This window comes from Coregonus clupeaformis, chromosome 31, assembly GCF_020615455.1.
Source record: "Coregonus clupeaformis isolate EN_2021a chromosome 31, ASM2061545v1, whole genome shotgun sequence".
Classification (NCBI taxonomy): domain Eukaryota; kingdom Metazoa; phylum Chordata; class Actinopteri; order Salmoniformes; family Salmonidae; genus Coregonus; species Coregonus clupeaformis.
Genome location: NC_059222.1, coordinates 23,456,107 through 23,469,435, shown reverse-complemented (window position 1 = coordinate 23,469,435; position 13,329 = coordinate 23,456,107). Strand labels below are relative to the sequence as shown.

The following is a 13,329-nucleotide window of genomic DNA, read 5'->3' as shown; positions in this document are numbered from 1 at the left end:
GTTGTGGACAGGTGTTTTTATACTGATAACAAGTTCAAGCGGGTGCCATTAATACAGGTAGCAGTGGAGGACAGAGGAGCCTCTTAAAGAAGTTGTTACAGGTCTGTGAGAGCCAGAAATCTTGCTTGTTTGTAGGTGACCAAATACTTATTTTCCACCATAATCTGCAAATAAATGCATTAAAAATCCTACAATGTGATTTTCTGGAGAAAAAAAATTCTCAATTTGTCTGTCATAGTTGACGTGTACCTATGATGAAAGTTACAGGCCTCTCTCATCTTTTTTAGTGGGAGAACTTGCACAATTGGTGGCTGACTAAATACTTTTTTCCCCCACTGTATATATATATATACACAGTGGGGGAAAAAAGTATTTAGTCAGCCACCAATTGTGCAAGTTCTCCCACTTAAAAAGATGAGAGAGGCCTGTAATTTTCATCATAGGTACACGTCAACTATGACAGACATATTGAGGGAAAAAAATCCAGAAAATCACATTGTAGGATTTTTAATGAATTTATTTGCAAATTATGGTGGAAAATAAGTATCTGGTCACCTACAAACAGGCAAGATTTCTGGCTCTCACATACCTGTAACTTCTTCTTTAAGAGGCTCCTCTGTCCTCCGCTCGTTACCTGTATTAATGGCACCTGTTTGAACTTGTTATCAGTATAAAAGACACCTGTCCACAGACGGAGCTGCTCTTCCTCCAGGACTGCCCATTCCATGATCTCGCCATCACGGTTGACAACTCCGTTGTGTCCTCCTCCCAGAGTGCAAAGAGCCTTGGCGTGACCCTGGACAACACCCTGTCGTTCTCCGCTAACATCAAGGCGGTGACCCGATCCTGTAGGTTCATGCTCTACAACATTCGGAGAGTACGACCCTGCCTTACACAGGAAGCGGCACAGGTCCTAATCCAGGCATTTGTCATCTCCCGTCTGGATTACTGCAACTCGCTGTTGGCTAGGCTCCCTGCCTGTGCCATTAAACCCCTACAACTCATCCAGAATGCCACAGCCCATCTGGTGTTCAACCTTCCCAAGTTCTCTCACGTCACCCCGCTCCTCCACACTCCACTGGCTTCCAGTTGAAGCTCGCATCTGCTACAAGACCATGATGCTTGCCTACAGAGCTGTGAGGGGAACGGCACCTCCGTACCTTCAGGCTCTCATCAGTCCCTACACCCAAACAAGGGCATTGCGTTCATCCACCTCTGGCCTGCTGGCCCCCCTACCTCTGCGGATGCACAGTTCCCGCTCAAAAAAAAAAATTGTAAAGTGGTTATACCACTGGCTATAAGGTGAATGCACCAATTTGTAAGTCGCTCTGGATAAGAGCGTCTGCTAAATGACGTAAATGTAAATGGGTAACATCTCACAGCAAGAACTGGCAAATCTGGTGCAGTCCATGAGGAGGAGATGCACTGCAGTACTTAATACAGCTGGTGGCCACATCAGATACTGACTGTTACTTTTGATCCCCCCCCTTTGTTCAGGGACACATTATTCAATTTCTGTTAGTTCACAACTTGTTCAGTTTATGTCTCAGTTGTTGAATCTTATGTTCATACAAATATTTACACATGTTAAGTTTGCTGAAAATAAACAGTTGACAGTGAGAGGACGTTTCTTTTTTTACTGAATGTATGTATGTGTATTTGAGTTGAATCAAAGACAGAAATATATCAAATGTAAGTATCAGAACCTACTCAATTTGTGTCAAACAGTCATGCCTTATCAATAATGCTACACATTATTTCAGACTTCTCCATTATGATTTTTAATACGAATAATTTCCCCCAAAATATTTGCAGTCTGAATAGAATACCATACAATCCATTTAAAATGTAAAAAAATATAAGCCAAAAAAACTAACCACAATTAACACCAATACCATTAATCTAATCATCTTGCAAAGCACTGCTAAGGACATCAATTCTACAGGATATACCTGTTACTATAACACCAGACAAGTAAAAAAATAACATTAAAATAAGTTGCGCAATCATACATAAGCATTTTTATACCAAAGTATTAAACAAAAATGTATGAATGCCTAAGCTCTATTTTCTTACAGCTCTCCCTCTGCGGGGCTTACTCAGCTGCTCGGATTCAGTAGCTTGCTCAATGTCAATTCCCTGAGATGCAGCTTTTGCCCTTTTGGATCCTTTTCCTCTTCCTTCTGAAGCTACTTCTGAGATGGTCTCTGGCACTTCCTCAGTGACAGTAGGAGTAGTGCTAGTGGTCTCAATGGGAGCTGCAGCAGTAGACTTTGCTCCTCGTCTTGTTTTTTTGACAGGTTCCTTTGGAACAGTTTTATCTGAGAGATCTACCTCTTCAGCTTTCTTTGTATTTCTTGCTGTATTTCTTTTGTTTACAGGCTTTGAAATGCAGACAGTGGCTTCAGCAGTGGAGGTCTCTGTGGACTCTGTAGCACTATGGTGTGCCCTTCTTGAGGATGTTGATTGTGCGGTCTCCTCTTTGACCGCGACGTTAGTTCTTGCCCTTTTTCCTCGCACTGCCTTCACAACCTCCTGTTCTTCAATTTGTGCAGGCTGTTCGTCAACCTTACACATGGGAACAGTATCATTCCGTCTGGATTTTCTCTGTTTAGGAAGAGGGGTGACCATATGTGTAACTTCCAAATCAGGTTTCCAATGAACAGATTTTGAGGTATTTTTTGAGTCTTCATCGATAGTTTCCATGCCTTCAATAGAATTTGCCTGGTCAGAGGTAGTTTCAGAAACAGCCTTTCCCTTTTTAGTGTCTGTTACCTCAGCCTCCAATGGATTGCTCTCAGCTGCAATGGTGGTTTCATTGGAAAAGACTGTGGATTTACCTGCCCTTTTGCCTCTCTTGACAGGCTCTGTTGGAACTCCAACAGTTGCTTCTGCAGCAGTGGTCTCCTTTGGGGAATCAGCTGCTCCTCTGCGTTTCCTCTTGGCAGGCACTTCATCCTTCACAACGGCTCTTGCCTTCCTTCCCCGTCCTGATTTGACAACAGGAGCTTCCAGATGTTCTTCAGCCTCAGCAATGGTCTCTTCACTCTCTGGTTTAGCATCAACCTCCTCAGTTTGTGCAGGGACGTGGACTTCCTGCACTATCATGTTCTCAACTTCTACCACTTCAGGAACCTTCCGCTTCGCTCTTCTTCCTCTTTTAAGTTTCTCTGTAGGGGGAGCAGATGTTTCCTCCTGAGTCTCTGTGGATACTGGAGGGACGACACTCTCGGGATTCTGTTTAGTCCTTCCTCTTTTATGTTTCTCAACCGGAGCCACCACGGTCTGCTCCTGGGCTTCAGCGTCCACAGTCACTGACTCAACAGGATGTTCCAAAACGAACTCTACAGAAGCCTGCTTAGTCTTTCTTCCGCCTCTTTTGGGTTTCTCAACTGGAGCCACAGTGGTCAGCTCCTGGGCCTCAACCTGTTCAACAGGAGTTTCAACACTCACAGACTCCACTTGTTCCACAAACTCCTGCTTAGTCTTTCTTCCTCTCTTGGGTTTTGCAACAGGGACTGGGGCCTCCATCTCTTCTGTAGGAGTAATTTCAACCACCACAGCTTCAGCAACATGTTCTTCCATTGTTTTGGCTTCTTCTACAGACTCCTGTTTAGCCCGTCTTCCTCTTGCCCGTGGTTTCTCAACAGGAACACTAGCAGATAGCTCCTTGGCCTCCACAATCTCAATTGGAGGAATTTCAAGAACCTCCTCTTCAACAACTTCTACTGAATCCTGTTTAGGCTTTCTTCCTCGCTTAGATCTAACGACTCGAGTCTGGGCCTCAACCTTTTCAGTGACAGGAACACTAATGAATTCAACAGTGTTCTCCTGCACGGTTTCAACTTGCTCCACAGAAGCCGGTTTGGCCTTTTGTCCTCTCTTCGGCTTTTCAGCAGGAACTGTGTCAGCATCCATTTTCTCCTGCACATCCACAGAATCTATTGTTTCCACTTGTGCCTCAACGCTACTGCTTTCATTATGTCTTGCCCCTCTCCTTCTAGCAGATGGTCTGGCTGGTGGTGGCACAATCCCCTCAGTTTTCTTGCCTCTACCTTTTACTGGAGCAGCAGGCTCTTCACTTTCAAGATGTTCTACCTCCACTGCCTCAGCAGGTGCAGCAACTGGCTCTACCTCCTCCACTGCCTCAGCAGGAGGAGCAGGCTGTTCTTCCTCCACTGCCTCAGCAGGAGCAGCAGTTGGCTCTTCGATCTCCTCCATTGCCTCAGCAAGAGAAGCAGCAGGCTCTTCTATCTTTTCCACTACCTCGGAAGGAGCAGCATCAGGCTCTTCTACCGCCTCAGCGGGCTGTTCTTCCTCTACAGCATTAGCAGGTACAGCAGCATGCCCCTCAGTCTCCTCCACTGTCTCAGAAGAAAGAGCAGCAGCAGGCTCTTCTACCTCCTCCACTGCCTCAACAGGCTGTTCTTCCTCCACTGCCTCAGGAGTAGCAGCAAGCGCTTCGCTCTGCTCCACTGTTGTCATGGCATCCGACACACATTCAGGATAAATAGCTTCTTCTTGAATCTAAAAAAAATAAAAAATAAGACGCTCATAAATAAAATGCGAGAAGTTTTAAATATTCAGAACCTAAAATTGTAGTCATTGGATGAGAGGATGTTTTGAAGTAAAACATGAAATAAGTAATTAGGCAGAAAATAAATATTACAGGCAAATAAGTTATGCTAAACACATTTGGCATGCAAACATACTATTAAACCAAATTACATCTAATGTCTTAAAAAGAGAACAATGAGCAAACCTCTTTTGTCTTGCTGTGGACATTTTGATCATTTTGGGCTTCACCAGAAATCTCTTCAACAGGTTGAGCGTTGTATTTGGGGGTCTTCAGGAGTTCCTTTACACCACTGAAGTTTACTTCTTGAGCAGCCTTAGACCCTCTTGGAGTGTTCATCAGTTTTCCTCTAAGGTCCTCGATGGGTACAGCCTTCGGTCTTGGGGTCTTCATGATCCTCTTCACTCCAGTGAGACATTCGGGTTGCTCAGGTTTCTGTTGTTTGGGAGTTTTCAACAGTTTCCCTGTGAGGTCTTCAATGGGGTCTGCCTTCTGTCTTGGAGTCTTCATAATCCTCTTCACTCCAGTGAGATAGTCGGGTTGCTCAGGTTTCTGTTGTTTGGGAGTTTTCAACAGTTTCCCTGTGAGGTCTTCAATGGGGTCTGCCTTCTGTCTTGGAGTCTTCATAATCCTCTTCACTCCAGTGAGATAGTCGGGTTGCTCAGGTTTCTGTTGTTTGGGAGTTTTCAACAGTTTCCCTGTGAGGTCTTCAATGGGGTCTGCCTTCTGTCTTGGAGTCTTCATAATCCTCTTCACTCCAGTGAGATAGTCGGGTTGTTCAGGTTTCTTCTGTATGAGAGTGGAGATCGCGGTCTTTGACTCTGGCTGCTGTTCTTCCTTAGATTCTTCGCAAGACCTCTCCAAGGCAGGGATCTCACTTGGTTTGGAACAAGAGTCATCAGCTTCCTCCTGAGTGGCATTTGCAGTGATGAAACTGGATTCTTGATAATCCCGAAGGAGTCTAATGACTGCATCACTGTTGTACACACCCCGTTTAGCAGTAGAAACAACAAGAGGAGACACCACCATTTCACCTGTGACGATAGAGAATAAACAGAAAGTATATTTAGTTTAATCATTGATTTCAACATGATCAATACATCTAATAAACAGTGTACAAGACTCTGAAAACCGCTGTCAAGACTCCATCTCCTGCCCCACAACAGAGGTCATGGTCAAAATCACTTACCAGTGGCCTCTGGGGTCTCCATCACTGATTCAATCATAGATGTAGACTGGACTCTCTGGGGGGTCTTGAGGGCACTCTGCACATTGGCCACAGACTTCCTTTGCTTTGCAGGGGTCTTGAACATTTCTGCAACTCCTGAAACCACAAACAAAACAACCCTGTTGCTTTACGTAAGCACAATATGACACTGCAACAAGCCCTTTAGATACCATACGAAGAACTTGCCAATCAAATAGTGGGGATAGGAAATTGACTAATTACCTGACAAATCCTCATCCATTGTCATGTTCTTTTTTAGCAGTGCAATGTTGTGGACAAGCTTTGGGGCAGCCCCACATGGCTGACTGACTTTCAGCTTGTGAGCTTTGCCCACAACAATGGTCACAGGCGAATCTGCATGACCAGTGCTGACATGTCCTATGAGCTTCCTCGCAGGTGTCTGTAACATAATTAGCATAATCAACAAGTTAGGTAATGTAGCCATAATTGTTTTTAAGACAAAACCACTGAAGTCAATTTAACAACAAGCTGCAATTTGCTGCACTAGACATTTATGTGTATATTGACATGGTATAGTCATGGAGTGCAAAATACTATTTAAGCATGCCTTGGGTTTTGGTACAACATTCTTCTTAGTCTTGGTCACTCGGATGGACGTTTTCTTGGTTGGGATAACCGCTTGGGCCTTGGTCTGGCCGAACTTCACAATATCAGCCCAGGAACTCACAACTTGAAACGAAGAAGAAAAAACCCCACTTCATCAGCCAATCAACAAAAAGTTATTGAATCCCAACGAAGAAAGTAAATAGACGCATACCTTTCATAGATGCCCGAGGAACACCACTTCTTCTACGGATGACTTGTAGGGTATTCTTCATTGTGCTTTTCTCTGTTGTCTTCGAGGTAGACTTCATGCTCGTTCTCCTCAAGGGAACACGCAGGGTTACAGTGACAGGTGTCTGTGGGACAGAGTCCTGGTCTGCGGTGGGTGATGAGGTGCTGATGCGGGACACTGAGAACCGGCGTTGCACAGTGGGTGTTGTGTTGGCTGACTGCAAACTCACGGGGGTCATCCCAGCCTTGGGTGTTTGAGATTCATCTTTTAATGGAGACTTTCTTCGAGCAGATGGAGTCTTGACAGCGGTTTTCAGGGTCTTCACTTTACCTGGAGATGGAGTTTTAGCGTTCGGTGTCTTCTTGGCAGGTGAGGGAGTTTTGGGAGATGCCTTCGGTGGTGACTTGGCAGGCGAGGGAGTCTTGGGAGATACAATCTTTCCTGGACTTCCTTTCACTTTAGGGTTCTCTGGGGCAGACTGTTCATGCTCCTATGAAATTGAAAAAATATTTGAGTGAGAATCAGTTCATTAGCTATATCAAATACATGTCATTTGAGGAGCAAAGTCAGCATGTACATAACCTACAGTTTATTGAACATACCTTTATCAGACCAATTGCAGATGCTCTCCTGAGGAGTGACCGTTTCATTTTAGGGACACACAAGCTGCGCCGTCCAGGAGTGGCTCCTTTGCGTAGTGGGGAGTCAGGAGGCAGACGTTTATCGAACAGTTCCGGCTCCAAATGACCTCCAAATGAAACCCTTTTTCTCTTGCCCAGTGGTGTTGACAATTCTGTTTTAAGGTCTCCACTCTTCCGTTTCTTAGCGGATGACTGTTTAACTGGAGATAGAAATGAATATGTAGTAATTATCAAAGAACTGACATTGAAACTAGAACAAAGTAGACGAATAATTATTGAATTAACTAAATGTATGCATAAAAATGTTGACTGTTATTGGGAAATAACCTGGCATTGTTCTCACCATTGGTGGGTGTGGTCACCTCTAGTTCACGAAGCACATCCTGGGCTTGAAGCTTTTTCCCAGCAGACCTTGGTGAAGCCTGTGGAGAGCGGCAGGGCTCTATCTTAAAGGTACTTGGCGTGGAATTCTCACTCACTACGGTCTGGTCTTGGTTTAAAATGACTGCGTCAGCAGGTGGTTCTACCTCAGTTACCAAAGATTTGATGGGAGTGGCTTCCTTGCTCCTCCTCCTAGTGGGGGTCTTTGCGGTTTCTGCAGTCGGACACTCAGAAATCTGCTCAACCACTTCACTAGCGGTGAACTTCTGGGGTGTTGCCAGACGACTTTTCTTCTGAGAAACAGGGGTGGATTTTTCTTCAACAGTGGTGGGTGTTTTGGACTGTGAAGAACGCCTTTTACCTTTGGGAGTTTCTTGAATAGATGGAGTCAGCTGGATGAAATCTTCATCTGGCACATTCCCCTCAACAACCCAACCTTGGAAGGACATTCGCCTCCTCTGAGCTGATTTTGGAGTCACTCCAGTGATAACAGGTGACACATTTTCAGTCTCCACCTTCTTGGGTGTGGAAATGACAGACACCCCATCCACTTTATTGGTTGGGATAGGTTTCTGTGGACAAAGCCTTGAAGCAGGTGTTCCAGGTGCTTTCTTTGGAGTCTTGGAATCCAGATCTTGTTTGAACATTTGATACAGCTCACAGAAGGAGGAGCTTGGCTTGTTCTGTTCAAGAATTCCATCCTCCTGGAGTTGGACCACAGAAGTGTTGGTTCCATCTTTAGCTCTGGTATCCCTCGCTTGGGTTTCATGTAAAACCTGTGACAGAGACAGCTTGAGCACAGACTTCCTAGGTGATTCATAAGATAGATTTCCTCAATGGGCATATAAATGGTAAGTCATGCTTTATTATCAAATATGCTTCAGGCTTTGACTTTTAGTGTATAACACGCATAATACCTGAGGAGTTTCATTTTTTCTAGCAGCAGAATATCTATTTTTCTTTGGAGTGGGTGGTGGGTGGTATTCAAACCTGAAAAGGAAAATATCAAATTAAATGTAAAAATAAAACATGATCATATTGTGTATCAAAGTATATGGTTTAACATGCCATAACATATTTACTTGTTAAATTATGACATGCTGTCCATCAAAATGTAAAAGGACAGTAAGCAGACTAAACACCAGGGATGCAAACTGGTGAGGGCACCCAAAAAAATAAATGACCCAAAGAAATATGCACGGAAACGGCAAGAAAATGCACCCATTTTCAGAATTTGGTTGTCACAATACCAACATTTTACTAACGATGTGATAGGACAGCAAATTTTAGAGGCCCTCATCTTGGGGGCAGAGACAATTTTGCTGTTTTAAAGCTAGTTTCCTGCAACTCCACACATTTTGTGATAGGGTTGAGAGAGAAAGAGATCCATTTTAAATCTATTTTGCCATGGCTTATGCTGTGTTCTTATGCTATCTGAGTGACTCATAACAAAATCAACGGGGGCCCCATGCCATGACATTTATTGGAAATGTAGATTCTCCTTGAATGGCAATTTTCTATTTTGATGATTTTTTGTTCTCAAAGATTGTCTTATAAAAACAATCATATTTAACACTGAAAACGTTTTGCCATCATTTTTTGGAGTGTCAGCAACTATTTAGCAGATTTTCTGATATCCAAAGGCCGACCTGTGGGCCCAAGGAATACAGTAAGGAATACAAATGCATAATGATCTGCATTTCATTGTGGCAGTAAGGGGAAAGCACACTAGGCCTATATGAAACCATCTTTAGCCTACTCTTCAGACAGATTTACACACAGCCTACACTCTCCCTCCCTCCCTTTCACACACACACTTACTCCCTCTCCCATACACATCCTCGTTCTCCGTCACACACACACACACACAACACTCTCTCTCACTGCTCCAAAAAGTTAGGCAGCAAACAGAATTTAAGGAACACCAGAAAACTCGTGGTTTTCAGTTATGTAAAGGTGCAAAGATGTGCTCCGTTTTTCCTCTATGGCAGTTGCACTCAAGCGCCTAGTCAGACTGCCCTGCTTGTTGTTACAGGCGAAATGAAAAGAGATCTACGTATCCACTTCACTTGCGCTGGGAGACTCTCCAATAGTTAAGCAAATTTAACAGAAACCCCATCACTGTCTGCACAACCCAGCCTGCCATCACGGCTAAATAACATATTAAAACTGATGGAGATGTGCAGAATGAACGGATGGAGAGAATCAGCTGAGTAGGCTAATGGATGGTTAGGGGATGCGGCTGGCTGCTCACAGCTGATATTGGATGAGCACTCATTGCTCAATGGGTGATACACCCTGCGTCTGCACACTTTTCATCAAACCTCTCCTCCCCAACACTTTTTTTAACGGATCTACACGATTCACGTAGATGTCTTATTTTGAGATCAAAACGGTGAACATCGCCGAAAAGTGGCGAGTTTGCATCCCTGAAACACATCAAATAAATTCTTATTATTTGACTATTGTGATAAACTGACATAAGATGCACAAACCTGAAAGAACGGTCAATAATTGTGATTAGATCTCCATGTTTCAAACATTCAGACTGCTGAAAAACCTCCCCATTGACACGGGTCGGGTTCACTGAACTCAAATTGGTTAAAATAACCTGTAAGAAAAAAATACAGTCTTTCAATACTTCCTCTACAGATACTAAAATAAAAGTGACTGACTTATCGAAGGAAGGCAGCAATTATTTTGGCTGACTGCAGTTACCTCTTTATTTTCATTCAGCTCAATCCTGCAATGCTCCTTGGAGACTTGGGGAAGTTGAATGCGAATGTCGCAGTCAGGGTTCCTAAGAGACAAAAAGGCCATAATAAATATTCTGTAAAAAGGTTGTCTACATTTCCTGATTTCTTTCAGTAAATATTTGGTTCTGTCAACACATTTTTACTGTCTTCAAGGCATGTCAACTGGATTTCATCGTTTCTTTATTCCCATAAGCTGTTACTCCAGCAACAGCTACACTTCATGGGGTTCACATGCCCCAGTATCTGTGCGTTACAGATGTCGAAGATGAGTATGACGTGTCCTCTCTGTAAAGCCCAGGAAGCTCCAATTCAAACTCCCATTAGACAGCTCTACAAGCGTTCTCAAAATACATTCCTTACTCACCAAATATGGAGTTTCGCTGAGCAACTATGTTCGATTACTCCCGGTATGTACTTCAAAAAAAGGTCTAAATGAAAATTTACAAGCAACCGAAAAAAATGCCTCTTCGGCGCCTCCATTGTATGGAGCTGTTGTAGACTTCCGACCAGCGTGTGGCAATAATGAGTGATTGGAGGTGCAGAATAGGCATTTTTTTCAGTTGCTTATAAAACAATTTTGGAAGTACATTCTGTCCATAACGTGAGTAAATGAAGATAGTGCTGTCTAATGAGCGTTTGAGTCTGAGCTTCCTGGCCTTTAGAGAGGAGACATGTCGTAGTCGACATCGCTAACCCACAGATACTGTGGCAGGTTCACACTGCACACATACAGGAACAGTTAAGTTGAATAAATGCTAAAAGCGGGACAACTCATCAACAAGAGTGGGCTAAATCCAATCCATTTTCAGTGGATAAGGTTGAATGGATCTATAGGGTCTGTGTAGGCTCTTTTAGAATCTGAGAGTGAAATACGTACACACTCGTCTCTAACATGTAGGCTCAGCATTCCCATACAGTTTAATTACAAGTCAGAATGTTGAACAAACTTCATTTCAATTTACTTTAACAGTTGTCCACCAATTTTGTCCCCATATCAGAGGTAATCTGACACAAAATATTTACAGGGAAGTGTTATCAACCTGACCTTCAGTACGCTGGTCTGTATATCGGTTTGTATTTCCGTTTTTGATTTTCAATACTGATGCAATTCGCACATGACAAACACTTGCACAACATGGCCGAGCCTAACCGAAGCACAGACCAAATGGCAAACACTTCCAACTAATTGTGAGGAAACGTGCTTTGGTCGACTATGTTCGGTTACATTTGGCTATTGTTTACATATTGTACATCATGTGCAATGCATCAAGAGATTGAAAATACAAGCGACAGAACCTACTGGCATCGCAAAAAGTCGGGTAAACACTTTCCTGTGGATACCCTATCTCCCCCTCCTACCGCCAAAAGGACCAACAGCATGTACAACAAGTAAAGAAAGTGTAAATATCATTTTATTCAACATTGGCTTCTATTGAGTCTTTTTTTAGGGCGACTTCGGTCAGACAGAAAATCCATGAAGTGACCATGATAATGGTCTGATGTTTTGGCAAGAGTCTGTTGTAACATGTATTTTGAAACGCTGTATTAGTGAACAAAGCTCAACGACCTAAGTCAGCAGTAGAAAGCCCACATCTTAACACATTTAAAATGGCTAAACTACAAGTTGTTGATGATACGTTTAACTCTAACTTACCTATGCAAAACGCGAAAATATTATTACATTTAGACACCAACACTCACTGCTATGGCATTTTGCACATATTTACATATTTCAAAAGCTTTTTCTCACCTTCCAAATAAGCATGATGCAGTCAGAGGAAACTCAGTCCCATCTCCTCCACTCCTTTTGATTACAACAATTCTACCGTGCAGGGGCATTTTGAATTCAACCTTACCTAAATAAAAGTAAACAATGGTTAAAAGACTGCGAACAATCGTGTGAAATGTGACTGATTTGATTTAACCGTTTTAGTACTGGCGCTAGCTAGCCAAGTTGTCCTGATTGGTAACGTTAAACGAATTAACTGTAGTAAAATAAGCGGAGCATCAAACACCAGTTTATAGTTTTTATTTCAACATTGCTGTGGACTGACGGGCGAAGCCAAGTGTTATTGCCAGCGAAGCAAAGTGTTATTGCCAGCCACTTTGTGCATTAAGTTCTCAGCTATCTAACGTTAGCTAACTTTGACTGGCTAACGTTAATGTTTAGCTGGGTAACTTAGCAACGTTATAGTAAAGTAGCTAGTTAGGAGAAAATATTTTAGCTACGTTACCTGTGAGGCAGTTCAAAGATTATTCAGAACAGCTGGTCTTCCATAAACAACTACAGGACAATACTTTGTCCTTTATTAAAGTATAACAGAGATTGATAAAACCATCAGCCTTCTTATATGCTACGTCTAACCTAGCTAACGTACATATGGTTCCTTGTTGTTACTACAGCTTGTTGGCAAAACTGTGCAAGCGTACTTCAGTGTACATGATATCCTTCCGCCGAATTCAATCAACTCAGAATAAATAGTTGTGCTGTGGACTTGGTAGGTTATAAAATAAATTTATTATTCTACTTTGTAAAACATCTACACCGTTTTACACATTTCAGTGTGTCAGATGTGGTTTAAAATATGAAGGACTATTTTGTGTCCGGCGGAGCAACAGATTTTGAAATTCCGCGCGAAGGCTGTCCATTGGCTGAAATCAAACATAAACACCCACAGTAGAAGGAGGCGGAGCAGATTTGTTGAATGAAGATAGTAATGCCTCGTTCACATTAACTATATAAGCGCTCCGTTAAATGTAGGTGGTGGACCTAAGCCGAAACACGTGAAGTTGATCGGTCCCGGTCGAGGGAGGAGCAGATTTTTTAGTATATGACAGTAAAAAATTATTATGATGACTATAACATTTATTGGCACCTTCAATTCTAGCACATTTTCTCATAAAAATGATATTTCAACACTGTTTGCTCGGGCAAATTTGCCGAACTGATA

At 42.9% G+C, this 13,329-nt stretch overlaps 1 protein-coding gene across 2 annotated transcripts; it reads right to left on the bottom strand.

Annotated features, from left to right (window-relative positions):
* Positions 1-1,757: 1,757 nt before the first annotated feature.
* Positions 1,758-12,780, bottom strand: LOC121547238 (proliferation marker protein Ki-67). Of its 2 annotated transcripts, XM_041858405.1 has the most exons (14): positions 12,613-12,780; positions 12,129-12,234; positions 10,341-10,422; positions 10,118-10,233; positions 8,540-8,612; positions 7,585-8,398; positions 7,203-7,441; positions 6,583-7,090; positions 6,373-6,494; positions 6,027-6,204; positions 5,766-5,900; positions 4,763-5,610; positions 3,626-4,527; positions 1,758-3,589 (listed from the first exon to the last, which is right to left on the bottom strand). In XM_041858405.1, the coding sequence occupies exons 2-14, from the start codon at positions 12,215-12,217 to the stop codon at positions 2,065-2,067; spliced, it is 5,631 nt and encodes a 1,876-aa protein (XP_041714339.1). In that variant the 5' UTR covers positions 12,218-12,234; positions 12,613-12,780; the 3' UTR covers positions 1,758-2,064. The 2 variants fall into 2 exon arrangements, with proteins under 2 accessions (XP_041714339.1, XP_041714338.1); XM_041858404.1 differs by having other exon boundaries at positions 1,758-4,527.
* Between the last annotated feature and the right edge of the window lie 549 nt (positions 12,781-13,329).

Coding starts and splice junctions, on each gene's coding strand:
- LOC121547238 (XM_041858404.1), bottom strand. CDS start 12,217: ATGCCCCTGCACGGTAGAATTGTTGTAATCAAAAGGAGTGGAGGAGAT. Junction 8,613..10,117: donor ATTATTGACCGTTCTTTCAG/GTTTGTGCATCT, acceptor TTTCCTTTTCAG/GTTTGAATACCACCCACCAC. Junction 6,495..6,582: donor TCCTCGGGCATCTATGAAAG/GTATGCGTCTAT, acceptor CTTCGTTTCAAG/TTGTGAGTTCCTGGGCTGAT.